General features: G+C 46.5%; 2 protein-coding genes across 2 annotated transcripts in view; both read right to left on the bottom strand.

Annotated features, from left to right (window-relative positions):
• Positions 1–935: 935 nt before the first annotated feature.
• Positions 936–15811, bottom strand: LOC308511300 (uncharacterized protein CXorf38). Its single transcript, XM_081081336.1, has 7 exons — positions 14233–15811; positions 13923–14057; positions 10210–10329; positions 8493–8642; positions 7577–7756; positions 3673–3835; positions 936–3301 (listed from the first exon to the last, which is right to left on the bottom strand). The coding sequence occupies exons 1-6, from the start codon at positions 14446–14448 to the stop codon at positions 3674–3676; spliced, it is 963 nt and encodes a 320-aa protein (XP_080937462.1). The 5' UTR covers positions 14449–15811; the 3' UTR covers positions 936–3301; position 3673.
• A 2435-nt stretch (positions 15812–18246) lies between these two features.
• The window catches only part of MED14 (mediator complex subunit 14), a 62294-nt gene continuing 57757 nt past the window's right edge, over positions 18247–22783 (bottom strand). Inside the window, exons 29-31 of the mRNA XM_081081335.1 lie at positions 22264–22389; positions 21499–21691; positions 18247–18868 (exon numbers count right to left, since the gene is read on the bottom strand). Coding sequence (XP_080937461.1) covers positions 18795–18868; positions 21499–21691; positions 22264–22389 — 393 coding nt within the window. The 3' untranslated portion in view covers positions 18247–18794. The remainder of the gene's footprint in view (positions 18869–21498; positions 21692–22263; positions 22390–22783) is intronic.

The raw sequence follows: 22783 nt of genomic DNA, 5'->3' as shown, positions 1-22783 counted from the left end.
GCTGAGGGACAACTCCCCCCCCCCCCCCCGCCACCTGCGACCCCCCCCCCCCCCGTCTGTGCATGAATTTTGCGCACTGGGCCTCTAGTACTTTAATAAAAACAAACCTTTCAAATCATTGGGGTATAGTAATTTCATAATGTCCCCAAACTCTCAAACATATCCTTTCTGGCCTTTGCAATTTAACTGAAACTGTCTACAGATCCCTACAATGAGTTTATGAGGCCAATAACATTTTCCGAATTGGCAGTTATTTTTCCTGAAGTTTCTGTTACTGACACATGCTTGTTATTTCCAAGATTTTGTGTTTTACACTGAGTTTAAGAAGTCCCAAGTCCTTCCTGAAGTCCTCTGAGCTTCCTGGCAAAGCGCAGGCTAAAATCCAAAGAATTGCCATATCTCTGCAACTATGATGCTAAAACCATTTTTCTCCGCTAATTATTTTTTTTTAAATATATTTTTATTGATTTCAGAGGGAGAGAGAAAGAGAAACATTCATGATGAGAGAGAATCATGGATCGGCTGCCTCCTGCACGCCCCCACACTGGGGATGAGCCCACAACCCGGGCCTGTGCCCTGACTGGGCATTGAACCCTGACCTCTTGGTTCATAGGTTGAGGCTCAACCCTGAGCCACACTGGCCAGGCTCCTCTAATTCTTTCAAAACCACGAACCACCTCATTGTGTCCCAGGGAGAGACTGAGTGCATGGCATTGTTGGATGAAAACAAGGCACTGCGAGATCAAACAAAGCCTGGGGGAGCGGGCGGGGGAGGGGGGAAGGGCAGGCAGGGAGTGGGGGGTGGGGAGCAGCCACTTCCGGGGCTGCTTCTGACCTTGACAGCTCAGGAACACCCCAAGGCGGAGCTGACCCCCACAAAAACGGAGGCTACGACAGATTATAGGAAATGTGACACATGACTCACAGTTTGAATTCATATTGTTCATGTCTCTTTATTCTGAAATATAAAATTTTAAACAAAAAAAAAATTACAAAAGACACGAGTGTATGTTGTAAAAATTTCACCTGGGAGCATACAAAGTAGAAAAGCCCAATTTCTTCGAACCACCCCTCTCAACCCCAATTCCTTTCGCAGAGCTGTTATTTTAAAATACAAATAGTTCTATAGCATTGCTAACATTCTGCTTTTCTACTTAATATGTCTCAGAGTATTCCATAGCACTTCCTCATTCTCTCCTTTTTACTGACTGCATAATACTCTGCAGCATGGCTGTGCTGTGACTTACTTAACCAGCCCCCTCCTGATGGCTGGCTGCCAATTCTGTGACTACCCTTCGGTGCATACTGTTCCCACCGCACAGGTCTGTAGGAGGCCCACAGGGGATGTCCCTGTATACGTCACATTTGCTTTAAGCCTTCTCAGGGAATGTCTTCCTTCGTTTCAATTTCAATGTAATCAAATGCTGTCAGTAGTTTTTGGAACAGTATCTTAATTTACCAGAGCGGACATTAAATCCAGTAAGATGAAAGCTCATAGACACAGGCCATCGTCTGTACCTTTAAAATCCTCACATCTGCATTTATTCAATGCCTGGCACGTGGTTGACATTGATCAATGTTTGTTGAATAGATAAGGAAAAGCTAACTAGATGTGAGAGGTTTGAAAATAAAGTGTAATAACCCCAAAGTCCCTAAAGTTGGAAGGGAGGTCTAAAATTGGTTAGTGAATCAAGATTTAATTTGATGCCAAATTTTGTATCTTTTATCTAGAAGCTAGAAAACACTGCAAGGTTTCTTAGTTTGGGGGGAGTTGTAAGATGAATGAAAATTCTTGTTTCTTTACTACTGAAGTCATCTCAAGGAATTCCGTAAAATGAAGGGAGAGAGAAAATGTAAGATTAAAGACCAAAGAGCATGGTTCGTTCCCAGGTTTTGGTACCAAAAAAACAAAACAAAACAAAACAAACCTCTCCCCGCCCCCCAAAAAAAAGAGTAACAAGAAAGATTCAAACAGGAAGTTACAGGCACATCTGCATATATCTAGGTTTTATAAAAGTACATTAAGTGCCTTTTAATGTAAAAATATTTACATTGAATACCCGCCCCCATCTCTACAGATCACATCCATTTTTAAATTTTTTCCTTTTTTAAAAAAGTTTTTTTTGTTTTGTTTGTTAATCCTCACCCAAGGATATTTTGCATAGATTTTTTTTTTTTTTTTTTTTTTTTAAGGGAGAGTGGAAAAGAAAGGGAGACAGAGAGCAACATCAATATGAGAGAAACACATCGATTGGTTGCCTCCTGCTGGCGCCCTGACCAGGGCCCAGGCCGGGGAGGAGCCTGCAATCAAGGCACGTGCCCTTGACTAGAATCGAATCCGGACCCATTGGTCTGCAGGCCAATGCTCTATCCATTGAGCCACACCAGCCAGGGCCAGGTCACATCCTGGATGGGCAGCCAAGGAAGCAAGAGCTCAGCTTCACTTGGGCCCCTCCTCCAGGCGGCTGGGACCTGGGCAGCGGGGACTGTGGCAATTCTGTCCCTGAAGGTTCAGAGGCACCACGGCTAGCACCACAGCAGAACAAAGTCCGAAAGGGGAAGACATTTTGGGTAAAAGGAACAGACGATGAATGAACTCGTGAATCTGTTGAAAAGAAAATGTCGTCTCAGCACTTAGGGTCTCAGTGAGCCAAGGCAGGTCACTCCTCCTAAGTGCCAGCAACTGGGGGCCTTTTCCCAACATTCGTTTGTGATGCTGACCTGGGACACGCCCCCCCCCGCCCCCCACTTTGGTCAGTCAAGTCACTGTTCTCCAGCCCTGCCCCGACCAACCCACCTTCTTGTCCTACTGCCTCAGGCTACCAGGTCTGTAACTAATTGGAAATGGCTAGAAAATGGCCTTCTGGGACATTGTTTTTCTTGCCTTCTTCCAGAAAGGAAGGATTTATATCTCAACTCTGACACACAGCTTGCGCCTTGGGCCTCCTCATGAATGAGACTTTCAGGAAGGAGGGGGTGGGGGCAGGACGGGACTGCGCTTAGCAGCCAGAGTTTAGGACCAGAAAAGAACATCACCTTTTAAATAGTAACAAAACAAAACAAAACAAAACAAAAACACCGAAGACCCCTGGGTAACAGTTTTGACATAAGAGTATCTAACAACACCACGCTTAGGAGTATAAAGCGATACCCCCACAGGAGAAAGGGAAGTTCAGGGACACAGCATCCCTCTGAGCGGGCAGAGTGCTCTGGGAGTCTCCCCTTTTGCACAGAAAAGGGCGGCTGAGGGCGAAGTCGTGCTGACTTTCAAAGAACAGGTCTGGTTTGGCCCAAGGGCAACCTAAAATAAAAGAAGAGATTGAATTTTATTTGAGGGGAAGGAACTAAAATACTGCACAGTGCGGTTTTCTTATGGAAATGAACAAGTCGCTATGAATGCCACAGCTGAGAGCTGGCACCGTGGGCATCACTCAGGGCTGCTCACATCTTCAGTGGGCACATTCGGCTACACAGGCTGGCAGGGAGTGTATGCCGATTTCCCTCACACGTGAGAACCCTCAACTGGAAAGAGCACCAAGCCCAGGGTCCCTGCGCTCCAGTGAGGACAGGGAAACCTCAGAGACGGTGTGTCCGCTGTGGCCCGACTTAGAGAACCGACATCAAAGAGGCGAGGTTGTTCTGTGCTTATTTACCATCAGGTCCTAAGCTCACCTCAGACCTCCCCTGCGGCTGCCTGTACCCCAGGCTCCTTTGAATCCCGTGTTTGATGCTGTGGACACAGGCTGGCCAGCTTCTGCAGATCCTCTGAAAGACTGCTCCTAAGATCCTCATTGCTTCTTAGAAATTCTCTTACCGCTTCCAGGCGATTTAAGATCTGCAGAAAGAAACCACACAATGGACAGTCAGAGAATCTGATGGGCTTGGGATTCAAGTGAAAAGTCCCAGCTCCAAGTCGGGCTCCTGCTCATGTGTTCACTGAGGGACAGAAACCTTGGCTACAGCCACCTGCCCACGGACAAACCAAACCAAGCCAAACCCTTTAAAACAAAGCATCCTGTACCCAAACGAAATAAAACTCAGGCTAGCTGGCCACTGTGCTTGTGAGCAAGGTGAGAGTGACTTGTACTTTGGGGTATGATGAAGTTTTGTTGTTGTTAATCCCCATTGGAGGATATTCTTCCATTGATTTTTAGTGAGAGTGGAAGAGAGAGGGAAAGAGAGAGAAACATTGATGTGAGAGAGACACACCGATTGGTTGCCTCCTGCAAGAGCCCTGACCAGGGCGCAGGCCGGGGAGAAGCCTGCAACCAAAGTATGTGCTCTTGATTGGAATCGAACCCGGGACCCTTCGGTCTGCAGGCTGACGATCTATCCACTGAGCCAAACCAGCCAGGGCTGATGAAGTTTTTTATTTTTTTAAATATTTTTTAATTGATTTTTTACAGAGAGGAATAGAGAGTTAGAAACATCGATGAGGTGGGAACTGGAAGGAGGGGAGTTATGGGGGGAAAAAGGAGGAACAAATGTAATAATCTGAACAATAAAGATTTAATTTTAAAAAAAAAAGACCAAAAAAAAAAAAAGAAACATCGATGAGAGAGAAACATCGATCAGCTGCCTCCTGCACACTCCCTACTGGGGATGTGCCCGCAACCAAGGTACATGCCTTGACCAGAATCGAACCTGGGACCCTTTAGTCCGCAGGCCGACGCTCTATCCACTGAGCCACACCGGTCAGGGCTGATGAAGTTTTTTAAATGGGGAACTCCAACCTCAAGCTAAGTCAGGGAGATCTAACTCTAATGAAGGAACGTGGTGGAGTGCCCTACCCCTAGCAGGAAGGTGGTCCTTAAAGTTTAGGGTGCACATGATTGATTCCCATGCAGGTCTGGGGGGGGGGGCACTCAGCAAGCACCCAGGTGACTGTGATGCCAGCGAATAAAACAGCCAGAGACGCGGGATGATGTCCCGGGACGGAAGGGAGGGGAAGACGGGCTGTGGCTTGTCGCCCAGATGCACAGCGGGCAGGGAGGGCCGGGGAGGTTAGGAAGCACATGGAGCTGTTTATGACCCGGCTGGAAACAAGCCCGCAGCTCCTGAAGGACACCTGGGCTTTAGAGAATCAATCTGGAAACCATAAACACGGAAAATGAAGATCACACCAGTTCCCCTTCCCCAGCACACACAGCACGCCGCAGGCCCCGCCTCCCCGGCCCTTCCCGCAGAGCCGGGCACACGCTGGCCGGGTCTGTGCGCCACACACGCTCCACGGAGCGGGGCCCGCGCCGGGGTTGTTGAGATCAGTGATGAATTTCGAGAACATGCAAGTCCTGCCCCTGTTTTCTTAGCCGCTTCCTGCGCTCAATGTTCTTCAGCTGCATTTTAAACTCCCAGGTCTGAACAGAGCAGGGGGGGCAGCGGGGCCAGGCGAGGGGCGCTGGGGTGGCAGCCGGCCCTTGGTGGCCACACGCCACACCTGTCCCCAGGGAGCTGGCCGGCTGCTGCTCCCCGCGGCTCTGACGCAGAGCGCAGTGACAAGCACAGTCACGCACACACAGCGTATTCCGGGGGCCCCTTGATAACGTTATATATCATTTCGGCGCGTCGATCGAACAGGAAAGAACGGACATGACGAGGTCTCTGCCATGAGCTCCATGAGGCATTCTGGGAACCGTCACCCTAAATTACCACCATGAGCCATGCTTCCTCAGCTTGGCTTTCCACCGACTCCCACTCTCTTACCGAATCCCAGAAACAGGTCTTGTTAAATACTGACAGAAAAAGTCCTGTGCTCATAATATAATCACCGTATTCCTTCATTCCTGGATGCATGTGTTGCTGTTTTTTCATATTTTAACATGTCAAATGAGAATGCATCTTACCACTGAGTGTCTTACAATAAATTGGCAGCATTTTTTTTTTCTGTCTTAGAAGTAACGGATCCATGTTGTGTCTTACAATGGATGGCATCTCAGAGCCACCGAAATGCGGGCTATCGCATCATCTGCCTTTGGAGGCTGACCCTGGAGAACACGGATAACCATATCTGGGACTGAACTGCCAAACAAGGTCAAGTTCCACACATCGTGGAAAGCCAACCTTCAACTTCTTAGAGATAACATGCCAATCAATCTGAATTTACATTTTGATCAATGGAAACAGCAAGAGAAATGCCATGGTCTACTGAACAAAAGCATGCGAAATGAGAACTTATCAACCCTATCTAGAGACTTGGGACCCAGAGAACAAGCCAATTAACCCCAATTTGCTCCTGGAAAACAGAGATAATGAGGGTTCGAAATGTCCAGTCGCCAGCTCTGCGGTGATACAAGATGCAGTGAGGCATGAGAGGCACAGGCCCAGAGCGAGGGCACCCACGCCAGCCCGCAGGCCCAGCCGGCAGCCTTCCGTCCCACAGAGCCCGCTCCTTGGGGCTGCTGCCTCGCGTGCGAAGCAGGGGCTGTGATAAAGTGATGGCAGGTTCCCTTCCAGCGCGCAGCTCACACGGACTCCTGGCTTGAGTGTGGTGCTGCTGGTGTGTTTTGCTCTTTGTTACACAAACGGGAAAGAACTGCAGCTCCCTCAAGAGGGAAGAGGGGACTCGGGACGACTCCGGGGCCATGATCCCGAGCCCCTGCTGGCCTTCTGGAAGCAGCAGCAGGAAGGGAAGTGGGGCTGGCTCTATGCATTTTAAAATAAAGCAAGATGAAGCCCATGGACTGAGAACACAGAAGACTTAGCAGTCGTATTCATCACTTTATAGGCCTATGGTGTGCCAGGGAGGGCACGCTCTCTCTCCCTACAATCAATAAACAGATCCTCAGGTGAGGATTTAAAACAAACAAACAAACACCTGTCGGCTCCAACCCCTGGGTGAAGCCCAGAAAATCTTTCAAAATATGGCTTCAACCTACCTGACCACCTCACATCTGATCATGCCTCCTCCTTGTCACTGTCCAGGCCCAAGCTATTCTTTCTTTTTAAAAAATAGTGATTTCAGAGAGAGGAAGGGAGAGGAAGAGAAACATCAAGGATGAGAGAGAATGATGGATCGGCTGCCACCTGCATGCCCCCTACTGGGGATCAAGCCCACAACGCGGGCACATGCCCTGACTGGCAATTGAACTGTGACCTCCTGGTTCATAGGTCAACGCTCAGCAACTGAGCCATGCCGGCCGGGCCCAAGCTGCTTTCATGCCTTGACAGGTGCTGTTCCTTCTGCCGAGAACGCCCTTCTTCTCTTGTCCATTTGTCAAACTCTGAGCTGATTCTGTTAGTCCCAGCTCAACAGCACCTTCTCAGCAAAGCCCTTTTTCCACAACCCCACCCCCACTTATAGACTCTCTAGAGCGGCGGTTCAGAGTTCTGTGGCAGCCTTACCATGTGGTTCCACTCGATGGCACATATCAGGCACTGACATGTGTGCTGACGACGCGAAAAGAACCGTTTAAAGGTAATATTCATCTATGCCAAAAGGAGATTCATTTCTGGCAATTACTCGTCTTATAAATCAGAAACACGGCTGGGAATACCCTACGAGGAGCTACTCTTCCTCCCTGGTGTCTCTGTCTTGTTCACTCACACAGAGGATATAGTAATTTTTATTTTTGTTTACCTCTTCTGGCAGCACCTCTTGCTCTTTTGCTTGAAGATAAATCTCTTGAAGTTTTTCCTTTAGAAATTCCGTTTCGATTTCGTGGACTTGGCTCTCACTCAGGTAAATGCCTGTTTCATACTCACACCCATCTCGATGGTCTTCCTCGGGGATGAGGACAGCCCAGTCAGATGTCAACAGCTGTTGGAATGCCGAACAAACATATGAACTGATTGCATGAAAAAGAAGTTCCACTGGATGACTTGAAGCATTTATAATGAATTATCACTGACTGGACCCATTTTAATAGCATCCTGTGACCACAGAAAAGCTTCCTAGCCCAGTACAATTCTAGATTTCATATCAACATGTTTTGCCCTGTTGACACGCTAAAATTTCACTTAAACCTAATAAACTTCAAATTCTAAATGAGTGACTGTCGCTACTTTTCCCCCTTAGTTCTTTAAAAAAAATTTTTTTTTATTGATTTCAGAGAGGAAGGGAGAGGGAGAGATGTAAACATTGATCAGCTGCCTCCTGAACACCCCCTACTGGGGATCAAGCTCACAACCCGGGCATGTGCCCTTGACTGGAATTGAACCCGGGACCCTTCAGTCCACAGGCCGACGCCTTATCCACTGAGCCACACCGGCTAGGGCTCCCCTTAGTTCTTTTTTTTTTTTTAAATATATTTATTGATTTTTTACAGAGAGGAAGGGAGAGGGATAGAGTTAGAAACATCGATGAGAGAGAAGCATTAATCAGCTGCCTCCTGCACACCCCTTACTGGAAATGAGCCTGCAACCAAGGTACATGCCCTTGACTGGAATCGAACCTGGGACCCTTCAGTCCCCAGGCCGACGCTCTATACAGTGAGCCAAACCAGCTAGGGCTCCCCTTAGTTCTTTATGCCAAAAGTGTTCAACCTAATCTTTACCTCTTCTATTCTGGAGTATGCCTCCACAATCTCTGGGACATTATGGAATTCATTCAGAAAATTTTGGATCTTCATCTGGAAATCTCGAAGCCACATAGAAGATACCTTCATCTCTGAAGAGTGCATGATATCGTTACGACACTTAATCACCTACAGAAAGACAGAAAAAGGTAAAAGGCTTCAAAGACAAACAGTGGGGTAAACTGACATTTCTGTAGCTTCAAAGAAAGTTGCAGCCCGGCCGGCGTGGCTCAGTGGCTGAGCGTCCACCTATGAACCAGGAGGTCACGGTTCCATTCCCGGTCAGGGCACAGGCCCGGGTTGTGGGCATGCAGGAGGCAGCCGACCCATGGTTCTCTCTCTCCCTTTCCCTCCCTCTCTCTGAAATCAATAAAAAGAACAAAACATATTAAAAAAAAAAAGTTGCAGAAAGGCTTTTTGTTATGTTCAACCCCCTGCCACTTGAGTAATAAATTCATCAGGGAAAGAAATACAAACAAGCTTACACCTACCCTTAGTCCTTGAAACCTTGTGACTGGCTGGACTGTCGCTTAGCTGAAAACCACCCGCCAAAGAGCAAGAGTATTGGCCAGCGGCTCTGCGCACACCCAAGGCTAAAGCAGAAAATGCAAAAAGCCTTTAACTATGGCTGGAACCCCAGGAAGCTGGGCCAAGGGAGCTTTTTGTTGCAGAAACCATGATGAAAGACCACCTTTAGCTTGTGTTTTAAGACAGATGGTGCTGTGTAATCATATGTTCATTAATGCACGGCAAGTCTTCCACATCTTTGTTAAGAGGCTTCTCAGTCCTTTTAGCCGCTGGCAACCTAGCAGAATATACATGCATTTTCTCTACATGCTATAAATACTCCATTCAAATGTACTCTCTTCTATGCCCCTCAGAGCAATAACTGTGTAGAGCTGTTCTCTGGTGAAAGAGAGAATTCTGTCTAAATCTCCAAGGAGATCTGACATAGTGATCTATTCTGGCCTTTATTCAGTAGTGTTCCTATTTTCTCCAGTTCTATGTAACTTGGTCTTGTCAGTTACATTTTTAAAAGTTTTTTAAAAATACTTTTACTGATTTCAGAGAGGAAGGAAGAGGGAGAGAGAGACAGACACATCCATAATGAGAGAGAATCATGGATCAACTGTGTCCTGCACACCCCACAGAGGGGATGGAGCCCGCAACCGGGGCATGTGCCCTGACCGGGAATCGAACCGTGACCTCCTGGTTCAAAGGTCAACACTCAACCACTGAGCCACACTGGCCGGGCTTGCCAATGAAATTTAGAAGGGCAGGACTCAAATGCTGTCATACCATGAACAGAATGATGCATTGCTCTGCACACACAGTTTTTAACACTAAAGATAGCTTTGCTTCTGTTGGTGGTAGAACACAGAAGAGAAATGTGAGAAAGGTACAACAGCGAGTTGCCAGGAAGCGTTCGTTAGGAAGAACAGGAGGCCAGTCTCCTGACTGCATTTGCACAGGAGATCCTGGACGTCACAGAAGGTGACGCCTGTGAGCGCCACGAGCCTGCTGAGCGGTGCCAGCTCTGACGCCAAGTCTAGGTTTCTGTGCACGTCGGTGTTTGGGGAGGGGCTGGGGGCTGCGCCTGCGCGCTGCTTCAACATCACCGGGTGTTTCTCAGCGGGCTCCACACAACATACGTGACTGACTCCCACTGTAGGGACCGCAGTCGGACAGCTCTTACCTCTGTGACTTTCTTTCGATCAACCATGAAGTGATCGCAGGAGTTGATGAGGTTTAAAAGAGCCACGGCATCACATTCCTCGGGTCCCGCTTTGTCTGCCAGTCCGCGGGGCATGAAGGCCTGTGGGAGGGAGGGGGAGGGGCGCCTGAGTTTCCTCCAGGCCCGTGAGCTACTGGGGCCAATGTCACGTGTCTGTTTCCCGAGTTGACTGCAATTCTCTCATGTACCCCGAAGTGCGTTGCAAGAATTAAACGAGTTAATGCGAGTAAAGCACTTGCTTGGCGCCTGGCACGTGCCAGTAAACAGGCCTTAGACGCGGGCGATTACCCTGCTGACGGTGCGGGCCAGTCGGGCCTGCAGGCACTAGATGACAGCAGAAGGGCCTGTTCTAGCAGGATCTTGCCTTTCACAGCATTTTCTGGCACAACCCCCCCTCCCCCCCAAATGGTGCTATAGCAAGGCTGGGGCACATTTCTGGCCTGAAATCTTGCCAAATTTACATCTGAAGGCAACAACTTTACCAAGCTCAGCAGCTCAGGAGCACATGCTGCCAAGGGACTGGAAAAGATGACACATGAGAAACTGCGTGCGATGAGAACTCTAAATAAAGAGTTCCCTGGAAAACAAACATTTCAGTAGGCAAGCTACAGCACTGCCTCCTACAGGGCTGCCCAGGGGGGGGATCAGGGCCGTGTTCCTGATGGCGGGGGTGCTACACCTGAGCCTCATGTCATTAAGAAAAAAAGCCATCTACCCTAAATGGCTCCTATCACAGGGTACGGTGGCCAGTGCCATCCCCGTCTTTCTGTATCTGCACAGCCACCGACACGCCAGCCTCTGAAAGAAGCCTGTTCCGGATGCTACACAGGCTAACAGAGAAATCAGCTAGAGCAGCACAAGCGAATTCCAAGAAAAGGAAGGAGAAACTCTGCTTGTCGCTCCAGCTACTGCTGAGGAAAAGAGCAAGTTAGAGGAGCCTTAGCTGCCTCAAGACCAGGTATGGCTTTCTTTCCCACGACAAGGCATGTTCTGGCTGGCATTTTCTCGCCCGTGTGAACCCGTCTCTTGCACAATGGCGTTTTATTCTAGTGATTATTCCTTTTCTCTAGAAACAGAAGCCGACAGGGGGGTTCTACTGCCCCTGAAAGCCGTTTCTTAAAACTATGTCGCATGCCATGTGCTCCATGTGTCAGACGCAGCTCTGTGAAGCGCGCCTATTGCCTCTCACTGCCGCCTGCTGTGTCTGCACTGAGGAGGGGGAGAGGGGGGTGAGGGTGGAGAAATGAACAAGGGCCAGACCACGCTGGGCCTTCCTGGCTCTGGAAAGGAGTCTGACATGCATTCCAAGGGCATCAGAAAGCCACCCACGGGCTTTAGGCAAGGGAATAAAAAGGGGAGGGCGAGAGTGTGACGCAGAGATGGAGAGAAGGAGGATTTCATATCGACTGTGCAGGTACAAAGAGGGTAGTGAGAGTTCGGGAAGAGAGGAAGCAAGAATGATTGGAGCCCTGGCCAGGGTGGCTCAGTTGGCTGGAGCATCATCCCATATAATGAAGGGCTGCAGGTTCAACCTGTGGTCAGGGCATGTACAGAAGGCAACCAATCGATGTTTTCTGTGGCATCGATGTTTCTCTCTCTCTCTCTCTCTCTCTCTCTCCCCCTGCCCCCTCTAAAACTGGTGACCTCTTGGCTCATGTGTTGATGTTCAACCACTCAGCCACCCCGGTCCACCAAGATTTCCTTTTTCTAACTGTCAAATAAGATTCCATTGTACACATACATACACACCATATTCTTTATTCATTCATCTATTGATAGACACTTCAGCTGCTTCTCTCTTTTTAAAATATATTTTATTGATTTTTTTATAGTTTTTTTTTATATTTTTTTATTGATTTTTTACAGAGAGGAAGGGAGAGAGATAGAGAGTTAGAAACATCGATGAGAGAGAATCATCGATCAGCTGCCTCCTGCACATCCCCCACTGGGGATATGCCCGCAACCCAGGTACATGCCCTTGACCGGAATCGAACCTGGGACCTCTCAGTCCGCAGGCCGACGCTCTATCCACTGAGCCAAACCGGTTTCGGCTATTTTATTGATTTTTTACAGAGAGGAAGGAGAAGGATACTTAGAAACATCAATGAGAGAGAAACGTCCATTGATCAGCTGCCTCCTGCACACCCCCTACTGGGGATGTGCCCGCAACCCAGGTACATGCCCTTGACCGGAATCGAACCTGGGACCCTTCAGTCTGCAGGCTGACACTCTATCCACTGAACCACACCGGTTAGGGCTCAGCTGCTACTCTATCTTGGCTGTTACTAGTAATGCTGGAATGAACCTAGGAGTGTATATATCTTTTTGAATTAGTGCTTCTGTTTTCTTCTTGCCATTTGTGACAACATGGACGGACCTAGAGGGTATTATGCTAAGTGAAATAAATTAGAGAAAGACAAATACCATATGATCTCACTTACATGTTGCATCTAAAAAACAAATGAATAAACAAAACAAAATAGAAAGACTCATATAAAGAACAAGCTGATGGTTGCCAAAAGGGGTGGGGGATGGGGAGTGGGGGAAAACAAATAAATCAATAAACAGTGCTCATTAAAAGAAAAGAAAAGAAAAGAAAAACGGAAAGTGAAACCAGTCAGCTCCCTGGGAGATTGTTCCTCTCAGCAGAAGCAGACGATGGTGCCATCAGGGCTGGAGCTGGGCCAGGCCAGTTCAGAGAAGGAGAAAAAAGGAAGAGGGGGTTAGAAAGAGTATGAACTAGAAGGTCTGTAGGTGACAGCAACGCCAAGTGGCATAAACAGGTGGCCTGTGCTTCCAGAGAATTCCGAGGGTATAAAAGCAGCAGCAGAGAACAAACGGGTGAGGGACCGTCACAGTAAAAGATGGAGTTTTAAGGTGTTTTCTTGTCTAGGTAAACGGAGAAGTTGGCTTAGAAAAAAATGGGGCAGAGGGTGCAGGTTTGGGGGTTTACTGGACCATGACAGCCAACAGGCTGGGGTGCTGATACAGTTCAAGTTCATTTTTGGGGTTAGCGAACAGAGGCTGGCCCCGCGGCACTTCACCGCAGCGTGAGTGGGGACTGATTTCTGCGTCCCAGGCACCGAGCCTGTGCCCGCTGCTCGCTGGCAAGGAGGCTGCCTGCGCCTCCCCACCCCCTCCACGGCTTCTGGCAAACATCAAAAAGGCAACAACAACAACAAAAATTCCCCACTTGGCCCAATTAGTACGTCAAACTGCCAAAATCTAAAAACAAGTCTCATGGAATCCTTCCATCTGGCTGCCTCCCCCAGCTCCGAAGTTTCATTCCCTAGACGGGCGGGCACTGAAAGTCCTTCATGGGGTGGCCTTCTCTTGCCTTCGCTCACTTGGCCGTCCTCATGGTACCCGAGAACCAAGATGAGTATCTGAGCCGCTTCCCTCAAAACCGCATGTCATGACGCCCCCTCGGCGCCTGTGCCCGTGACCCTCGCTCTGCACCCGGTCCCAGCATCTCCCGCGCGGATCCTTCCTCCAGCTTCGCCAGCAGGAGTAGCGAACTCACGCCTCCAGGAAGCAGACGGGTAGCAGGAAGTCTCTGCTTCCCTAAGGGGGGTTGGGTCCGACAGCACAGCCCCGGGCCGCCCAGACACCAGCCCTGAGGTTACCCGCGGTGGCACCCCTCCCACCCGACCCGATCGCCCGCAGGTGCTTACCTTGGCCACCTCCCAGGCGTCCGCGGGCCAGCGGCCCGGCCGGCAGTTGCCCCAGTGGACGTCCCCGTTTCGGTTGGTGTGATGCTTCAGAATCTCCCGTTTCCACTCGGCGCACACCCGACACTGAGGCTGAAACTACAGGGGGCGGCGGGGAGGGAGAGGCATTTGGGCATCTGAGCCCCGCACCAGGGAGGGCACGCGACACTGAGCTCGGAACGGGGGGTGGGGGGGTGGGAAAGGGGGGCCGCGGGGCGGGCAAGGGGATGGGGTGGGGAAGCGCAGCGGTCAAGGCCCCGGGCCGGATGCTCACCTGGCGGGCGCGGGGGCTGCACCTGGAGCCGCCGCGGCAGGTGGCGCCCGGGCCCAGGCCGGGGGCGCAGGCGAGCAGGCCGCGGTGGAAGGCCAGCATCTCCCGGCCCACAAAGCCCTGCAGGCAGCGGCGCAGCAGCAGCAGGCAGTGGCCCGCCTTCACCCAGTTCTTGTACTCGGCGCAGTTGAGGCGGACGGCCAACTCAGACAGCACCATCGCCCGCTCCTGCCCCGGAGGCCACGGGGCGGGGCGGGCGGCAGTGCGCAGGCGCGGAATCCTAGACAGCCGGAAGCGGCGCGTGAGGTGGGCGTGGCCCCGCCCCTAGCCGCCCCACGTGCAGGGCGCGTCAGCATGACGCGCGGCGCCACGCCCCCAGGGCGGGGCGTCCCGGCTCCCAGGACAAGTCGGCCGCACCCTCTTAAAGAACCCCACACTTTGTCTCTACCTGGAACTCTGTTCCCCCAAACTGAGACACGCCAGCCCGAATTCTCCCTCCTCTCCGATGTCCGTGCTCCTTCCTGTTTCCTTGTAGGGATGGGATGCAGAAGGCGCTAAAGACACACTTCTTGACTTAAATGTTCCTGGCATTACACAACTCTACTAAGCTTACTTACCTGGTTCCTAAGCCCACAGACTGGATATAGCAAATCGGGGAATTAGTGAAATGTTGACTGCGGGAGCCTGCACCGCGCACCTATTACCTGTTTGCGGTGTGCCAAGGTGACACCTTTGGGCCATCAAGGAGAGGCAAAGTGGACACATCACCTGGATTTTGGAGGGTGGATTCTGGCAGGCTGCACCCTCTAAGCCAGATCTTCTTTGGCGCTTAGAGGATTATTTTGTACTCTTGATTATGTGCTAATTAGTGCTCCTCCCATAAGGGAGTCTGAGTTAAGTTCCAAATAAGGGAGCCACGAGGGGTCAGAAGGCAATGAATTGTCAGCTCTGAATAACAAGAGGTGATCTCAGCTGTAGTTAGGTTTCCTGAGCTTCTTGAGTGTGAAAAGCATGTTAAAATTGTGTGCAGTCAAAAGGCTCTGAGGGGCGAGTCTAAACCTTGAAGCCTGCCCCTGACTTCCTATTTCACAGAAATAGATCCGGACTCAAGTTGTCTCTACTTAGCTGCTTGATCTTAAGCAGTCGTAAATTTGATCTCAGCAAGTTACATTTCTCTAGGCTTCAGTTTACTCATCTGTCAAAGGAAGATATTAATACCTACCCCATTTGGGTTGTTGTGAGGATTAAATACACACTGACATACTTAGAATGGTGTCTGGCAATAGTAAGCTCTCAGTAAATATTAGCTATTATATTAACCCAAATGTGCTCTTTTCTCAATCAGTCATATTCTTGAGCAAGGTATTTTAACAAATCACAGCTTTGGAAGTGGCCGCCATTTACAGAAAATTGTGAGTTCGTGGCCTCCTGGAGTTGCGTAGCACAATGCTGGCTGGCCTCTGCTCATTTTTTCTTAACCTCAAAGCTATCCTAAATAAATTTCAAATCATTCCCCTAAGACACACTGTCCATTCCCATCAAACCAAATGAAAAAGAAAACTTCCCAAGAAACAATGAAATACACATTATTTTCTCTTTTTGTCCCTATAAGTTTTCTTAAGATTTTCGGTACATTAATTTCCTATCAAGAACACTTGGGTAGCCCAGCTGGCGCGGCTCAGTGGCTGAGCGTGGTCCCATGCACCAAGAAATCACCAGTTCCATTCCTGGATAGGACACACGCCCAGGTTGGGGGCTTGATCTCCAAATCTGGGCAAGCAGGAGGTAGCCAATTGATGTTTCCCTCTCATCAATTTCTATCTCTTTCTCCTTTTCCCTTTCTCTCTCTTAAAAACAAAACAAAACACTTGGGTAATAAATATTAAACAAAAGGTATTCCCTTTGGGGGAAAATCATGAAACAACTTTTTACTATGAAATTGGATCTGAATTTAGAGTAGTAAAATTATGCTTCTTGTAGTTATAAAATTAATCCCAGTCCAAAGAACGACTAACAAACTATTAGTATCCTGTGGACAGGTTACTGTGTAAACTGCAACAAAGTAAAGTTATTAGTGGTATTCAAACTCACAATATATTTTAGTTTACACCTATACTTAACTCACTCAGAGTTAATTTCAAATATAAGGTTCATCCCATTAATAACGATATGTTCTGTTGAAGTTTTCACTTTTTTCCTAATTCTGAAAGTACTTGTATACATTCTGAAATGGCATTTCAGTAGATACACAAAAGGTGGCAAATCAGAACCAATTTCTTCTTTCAAGGTTAAACTAATACTAAAACATGCTACTATCCAAACATCTTCATGAAAATTAACTACTGAGAGTTGGTAGTTCTCTGAAACTTGTGTAAATTTTATTTATTACTAAAATTGAAAACATCTTAAAGTTAAGACCCAAACCCTCTAGAAAAAATCTCTAAGGGCATCCAATCCCTTTGGTTGAAACTAGGTAACAAAAGAGGCAAAAGACATGGTTTGTGATGAATCCTAAAATTCAAATACTAGTGTTTTCAAGCTTTAATAAAGTATATTCCAATTCCAAGTACCAAGTATGATATCAAAATTCAAATTCACCGATGTACTCTTAAATAAGCATCGAAATACAAGTTTTGTTCACTGAGTCCTATTTTCCTTTTGATTTGCACAATGCATTCAGAGATGAGTTATAATTAGGAAAAAAGTGTCTACTGAATGCATCATGTTTAAAATGCAATTAACAGTTCAAAACCAATCATACTTAAAAGGGCAAACACCTAAAAAGTTAACTTGAGTCATAAAATTATTTGAGGCAGTATTATCCTGTAGATAAAAATACATTTGTTGTATATACATGTAGGTTTCTACATGAAAGAAAGGATTCCGCTCCAAACAGAAAAGGACTGGCCCTTGATAAAGACATGTTAGACTGACAAACAGATGTGATGACCACCGCAAGGAGAACTGGAAATGGAAGGATAAAAGGTAAGTTAAAGGAAGGGTAAAAGTTTAGTCACCTGCTCCTGAATAGTGGCAGAGTTGGGCAAGAAGCAGGAGATGAAGGCAGAGTAAGACATAGAAGAAAGGCAAAGAAGGCCTCAACGCTGACCAGAAAGGAATACAGACAGAATCAAGCCAAGTTGAGGACAGATATGCTATAGCTGCAGTGAGATGCTTGAAATTAGAATTTGGTAGTTGACAGTTACAGAAGCGCAATTGAGTCATCTAAAATGGAATTAGACAAAGCATCTGCAATTTCGTGGAGAACCAACATTACAGTGACAAGATAACTCAGCATGATGTCATTCATAAAACTTCCCCAAACAGCATCAAGTCACCAGAAGACCTTTGCTTCCGACGACATTCTTTCAAGCTTATCAAAGTCCCTGACTGACTGGGAGAGACAACGCAGTGCCCCCAAAGGAAACTGCTGAGATGTGATCTTAGGTTCTTCAAAGTGAGGAGACTGGACCAGGTTTCTTCCAAGCAAAACATTTTATCGTTTTGTAGACAATGAATCAAACAGGATTGTTTAGAATAACCCCAACTTTGGTGGGGAAATTAAGCAAGATAAGGAACCCCCGCAGAAATTTTTATGCAAAGGCAGAGCATTCAAATTCTGTCTCCTAATTAATGCTGTGTGCAGAAGTCTCCTGTAAAAGAAAGTTGCCTAACAGAAAAGTTACCACATCCTCAACAGACCAGAATATTGCCATATGTGAGAGCCTTGATTAATATGGAGTACTCACTGCCTCTTCTCAAAGACTGGCTTCTTGCTTTTACCAAAATCCTAAACTGAAAGACAGTCAAGGGGCTAAGTGTTCGCCACCAGTCAATGCAGGAATGCTTGAAGAAAATAAACTTGAAACAAAGAAGTAGATGTTTTTGGTCACATTTTAGACACGTATTATTAGAAATTTGTTACTGGCCCCACCAGGTTAAAGATGAAGGGAGGCCCTGCGAAGTCTACAGAGCTGATATATACACACAAGTGAGTGTCACTGTTTTTGTTTTTTTAAACCTCTAGTTTTATTAAATATTGCTTCTTTGGGATGTTTTTTTTTTTTTTATAACAACTCCCAGAACATATTCATGTAAGGATTCAAGTGGTCATATTAAAATACAGCTTCATATAAAGTTTATCACAGTTTTACAGTATTCAAAACAACAGACCTGCCTTATAAAAACAAAACAAAAACCAAAAAAAGGACTATTACACCCAAAACATAGAAAAACAATTAAATAAACAAGTTTGGCATTTCCGTAATTTTATAGTATAAAACAGAATATTAAATCTAAGATTGGCAAGCGAGACACTGATGTATTTACCTACTTTGAAACGTGTCCCATTTAAACACACTTTACAAGTTCACTATACAAAAGATTGATGGTTTGATGAATGAAGTGCACCCTGAAAATTTTTGCGAATATTTAGCTCAAAGTAAAAAAAAAAAAAAAAAAAAAAAAAAAAGTCCTTTTCCTTTTTAAAACTGAAGGCTGAATTCAGACTTTTTTTTGTTGTTTTGTCTCATTTGTCAGCCTTCCTGGTTTAAAAACAATAGTGTCTATGGACGCCCACCAGGGGGCAGTGTAAGATTAGCCATTAAATCACGAACAGCTGCAAATATTGTGCATTCACCTGCAACAGAGAAAAATGGTCATTAGCTATTCGCAATACAGGAAAGATGATGTCAACACACCGGTGGGGTAGGGGCAGTTAAATCTAAAATTAGCAAGAACTTTAAGGATCCAAATAAAAGAGTAAATTTTAACTGCACAGGTTACAGGGGATACTTAACACTTTGGTGTTGAGTATCAGATAATGATTTCATTTGGGTTTTGTTTTTTCTTATGAGGAAATGTTGGGCAAGCCCCATCTAGGTTTGAATTTAAGAAGATGCCTAGAGTTTATAGAAACACTGGATACAGAGCACTGGGTAAACCTTTGAAGTTGGACTTCAAGGCTACTGACAACTGGCTTATCTTATGTATTTTGAATGTAATGAAAAGATCTACAGGCCGGCCTGCATGGCTCAGTGGTGGAGCGTTGACCTATGAACTAGGAGGTCAGGGTTCAATTCACGGTCAGGGCACATGCCCCGGTTGTGGGCTTGGTCCCAATGCGGGGTGTGCAGGAGGCAGCGGATCAATGACTCTCTCTCATCACTGATGTTTCTAGCTCTCTCTTCTCCCTTCCTCTCTGAAATCAATAAAAATATATATTCTTTAAAAAGGTCAGGTAAAATATCTATGAAAGCACTGTCCAATAGAACTTTCTGTGAAGATGAAAATATTCTATATGCGCACTGTGGCTACCAAGCACTTGTAATGTAGTTAGGGTGACTGAGGAACGGAATTTTAAATTAAATTAAAATTACATTAAAATTATAAAGCCACATGCAGTCAGTGACAGTTATATTGGACAGTACAGTTCTATGACATCTATTGGAGTTTTCTCCCAAATTTGAAGGAAATGATCAACTTCTTGAGTTCAGCATTAAAATCAATTAATACAAAAATAAAGTGGTTTTTCTTAAAAGCACTTCCACCTCCAAGGGGAGGAAGTGATGGGTTTGGAGGCGGGGAGGGAGGCTGAATGCGGCCTACCAACAATCCCAAAGCAGGATATGTTTGGGGGAGGCTAACGATTCATCCTCTCAGTGTCCCCTTTGCTTGAAGAAACCAAACACCCTGCCTCTTCCTTCCTGTAAATATTACAAATATTTCAATATAATAAACCAAGACCAGCTGTTAATATTATAAACCAGCACAGCCTAACACTACAGTGGCTGAAATGAGAACTGAAGACAATTGAGTAATGGCCTTCCAGCAGAGGGCAGAGCGCAGCGACCCTGTGCAAGTCACTGCACCCTTCTCATCTACCACTGGAAAATGAAGGTACAGAGAGAAAATGAAATGCAAAGGTATAACCTGTCTAAGGTAGACATAAAAGAAAAACAATTTCAAAACATCCCGGCCATTTATTAATTCAAAGTTACATCTTTTTCTAAAAACACATTTTCATTATTGACAGGTAGAAACACTTGCTTGATCGCAATAGGATCAAAACATTCTTTCCTTTCAATTTTAAATTCCACAAGACATACTGATAGTTAACTGCTTATGAGAGAATGGTGTTTATTATCAGAGTTCTACTGGATTACTACTTTGAAAATTCTGTTAGCTTTAAACTCTGATTCTTAAGGACCTATTCTTTAGCTGAAAGAGGAAAGAAGTCAAAGGATGAAAGCAGAAAATTATAAGAAGTGGAAGAAGTATTACAACAAAAGAAGCATACCCTTCTCTACTGCCCAGTGCATTTTTTATAAACTATACTTGAGTGAGAACTTGCCCTTGTATACAATATGGGGAAACAAACAGCTAAAAATAAATAATTTCTCCCGTGACTCCTATTACTAGTAAAATTTTCACACTGCGGTACATAAAAATGTTTCAGAGAACGACTTTCCCTCATTTAAAAACATAATTCTGTTATCATACTATTCTCAACAGAAAGATGGCAGACTTCCTTAATATTGGAAATAAGCAAAACGGAAGAGAGTTCTCTTTGCTGAGCTTTGTTTTGCAACCCAGGATTTGGCACTGCCAGGCGTGGTGTGTTAAGCGTAGGCTACAACAGTATTGACCGGACCTTGTTTCTCTTGTCAGAACATTCTGGTTTCCTTGACGGTGCTCACCGTGAGAGCTTCATTGTGCACTTGGTGAAAAGGTTCACTTGCACCCGCCTGAACTTATATAAGGAGCCCAAAAAGCAGTGATGCCATTTGTATCAGCTTTTATTCTTCACAAAACATTGAGAAGATACAGAACTTTGAATGATATTATTCTCTTCATGACTGAACCATGAAATATGAGAAACCAACATGCAGTTCAACTTGGTGGTGTACAGAGTGGCGGGTATCGATGGGAGGGCAGGAATTCACATTCACGGAAAATTCTATCATCCTAACCTAGGGCATTGTGGCAATGTGTGCCATAAATACAAGCTTCTGGCATTAGCAACTGGGTCAGTCCCAATAGTAGATCACTAACGAAAATGAAGTCCAGGCAGCAGAGACATGGACAAAAACAAAGAACCAGTGAGAACAGAAGAAAGCGACAGGCAGACATTGAGAGGCCACAGCGACCGGAGCTCTAGTGCTAGGACTGGGCTGAGGCGGGAAAGGAGGAAGCAGCGGGGAGAAGGGGAAATCTCTCAAAAGAACTTACAACACATACGCAATAAAAGATCATCTACTGGTCATGTACCTTGTCGCGGTGGGTTCATCTCTGCAAACCTCTTCAGAATGTTGCTGACCATCATGGGAGCAGCAACAGAAGAGTTCTGCTGCCTGGGAATGTCTGCCTGCTGGGTTGTACCTGAAGCCATGTCATAAATGATGGGAACTATTATACTAACAGGTTCTTGGGGAGGGACCGATGTCTTCTGAGTTAGTTGAAGCTGTAGACACAAAACACATACAAAGAGAATGAAAACACAGTAAGAAACGAAAACATTTGACGAAAATTTATCAAAGGCACTATCATTTACTGTCAGATTCAGATACGTGAAGCAAAGAAAATGAAATGATTAACATGCAACTGTCCCACAGTGATCTAGTTCAATAACTTTGTTATTACTCAAGGAACCAGGGTCACATGAAGTCTAAGCTGACGAGGAATCTGGACCTATATTTGGCAGCGACAGATCATTTCTGCACTTATCCACAAGCTGCTGCACTATCCTCACGTGGCTCTTTCTTCCGAGCAGCGGTTCTCAGCCTTCCTCATGCCGCGACCCTTTAATACAGTTCCTCATGTGGTGGTGACGCCCAACCATCAAATTATTTTCGTTGCTACTTCATCACTGTAATGTTGCTACTGTGATGAATCGTCATGTGGATATCTGATATGCAGGATGTATTTAGGCGACCCCTGTGAAAGGGTCGTTCGACCGCCAAAGGGGTCGCGACCCACAGGTTGAGAACAGCTGCTTCCGAAGCTGCGTGCACACATATGCCGGGTGGTACTTACAAAAAAGAGCATTTTGGATTTCAGCACCACAGCAGGAGTCCCAGGAGGTGCAATCGGCGGGGCGCTGGGAGGGATCGTCAGGCAAAACTGAACGTTCCACTTTAGCTGTGTTGCCTGGTCAGGAAACTGTTTTGAAAAAAAAATCAAAAATCAAGATAAAGTCCTATGAACATTAGGAGTCTGAAAAGTTGAGGCAGAATTTTATTTTATACTCATCAACAAAACAAAGTTGATAACCTGCATGTTTTCAAAAAATAGATCTACATAAAGGTCCTAATTGAAAAGGCCACTGTGGATTTATGTGCTATGTTCCTCTCCTCCTCACTCACTTCACCAATTCCTGTGGATTCTGCTTCCTCAGGGCCTCTGACCCCTGTTCCCTTCTCTCTATCCTCACTGATGCCAGCCCAGGGCTTTGTTACTCCTCCCGTGGTCCCCTAATGGTCCCTTCCAGGGGCCGCTTCTCCCGTCCATCTTGATAGCACTGCCAAGTGTTCAGGAAGGTGGTTCTATTCTAGCT

The sequence above is a fragment of the Myotis nattereri genome (genome assembly GCF_964212035.1).
Source record: "Myotis nattereri genome assembly, chromosome: X".
Taxonomy (NCBI): domain Eukaryota; kingdom Metazoa; phylum Chordata; class Mammalia; order Chiroptera; family Vespertilionidae; genus Myotis; species Myotis nattereri.
The sequence above is the reverse complement of the archived record's forward strand: the minus strand, read 5'-3'. Positions and strand labels throughout refer to the sequence as shown.

Coding starts and splice junctions, on each gene's coding strand:
- LOC308511300 (XM_081081336.1), bottom strand. CDS start 14,448: ATGGTGCTGTCTGAGTTGGCCGTCCGCCTCAACTGCGCCGAGTACAAG. Junction 8,643..10,209: donor ATCGAAAGAAAGTCACAGAG/GTAAGAGCTGTC, acceptor GTCTTTCTGTAG/GTGATTAAGTGTCGTAACGA. Junction 7,757..8,492: donor CATACTCCAGAATAGAAGAG/GTAAAGATTAGG, acceptor GCATTCCAACAG/CTGTTGACATCTGACTGGGC.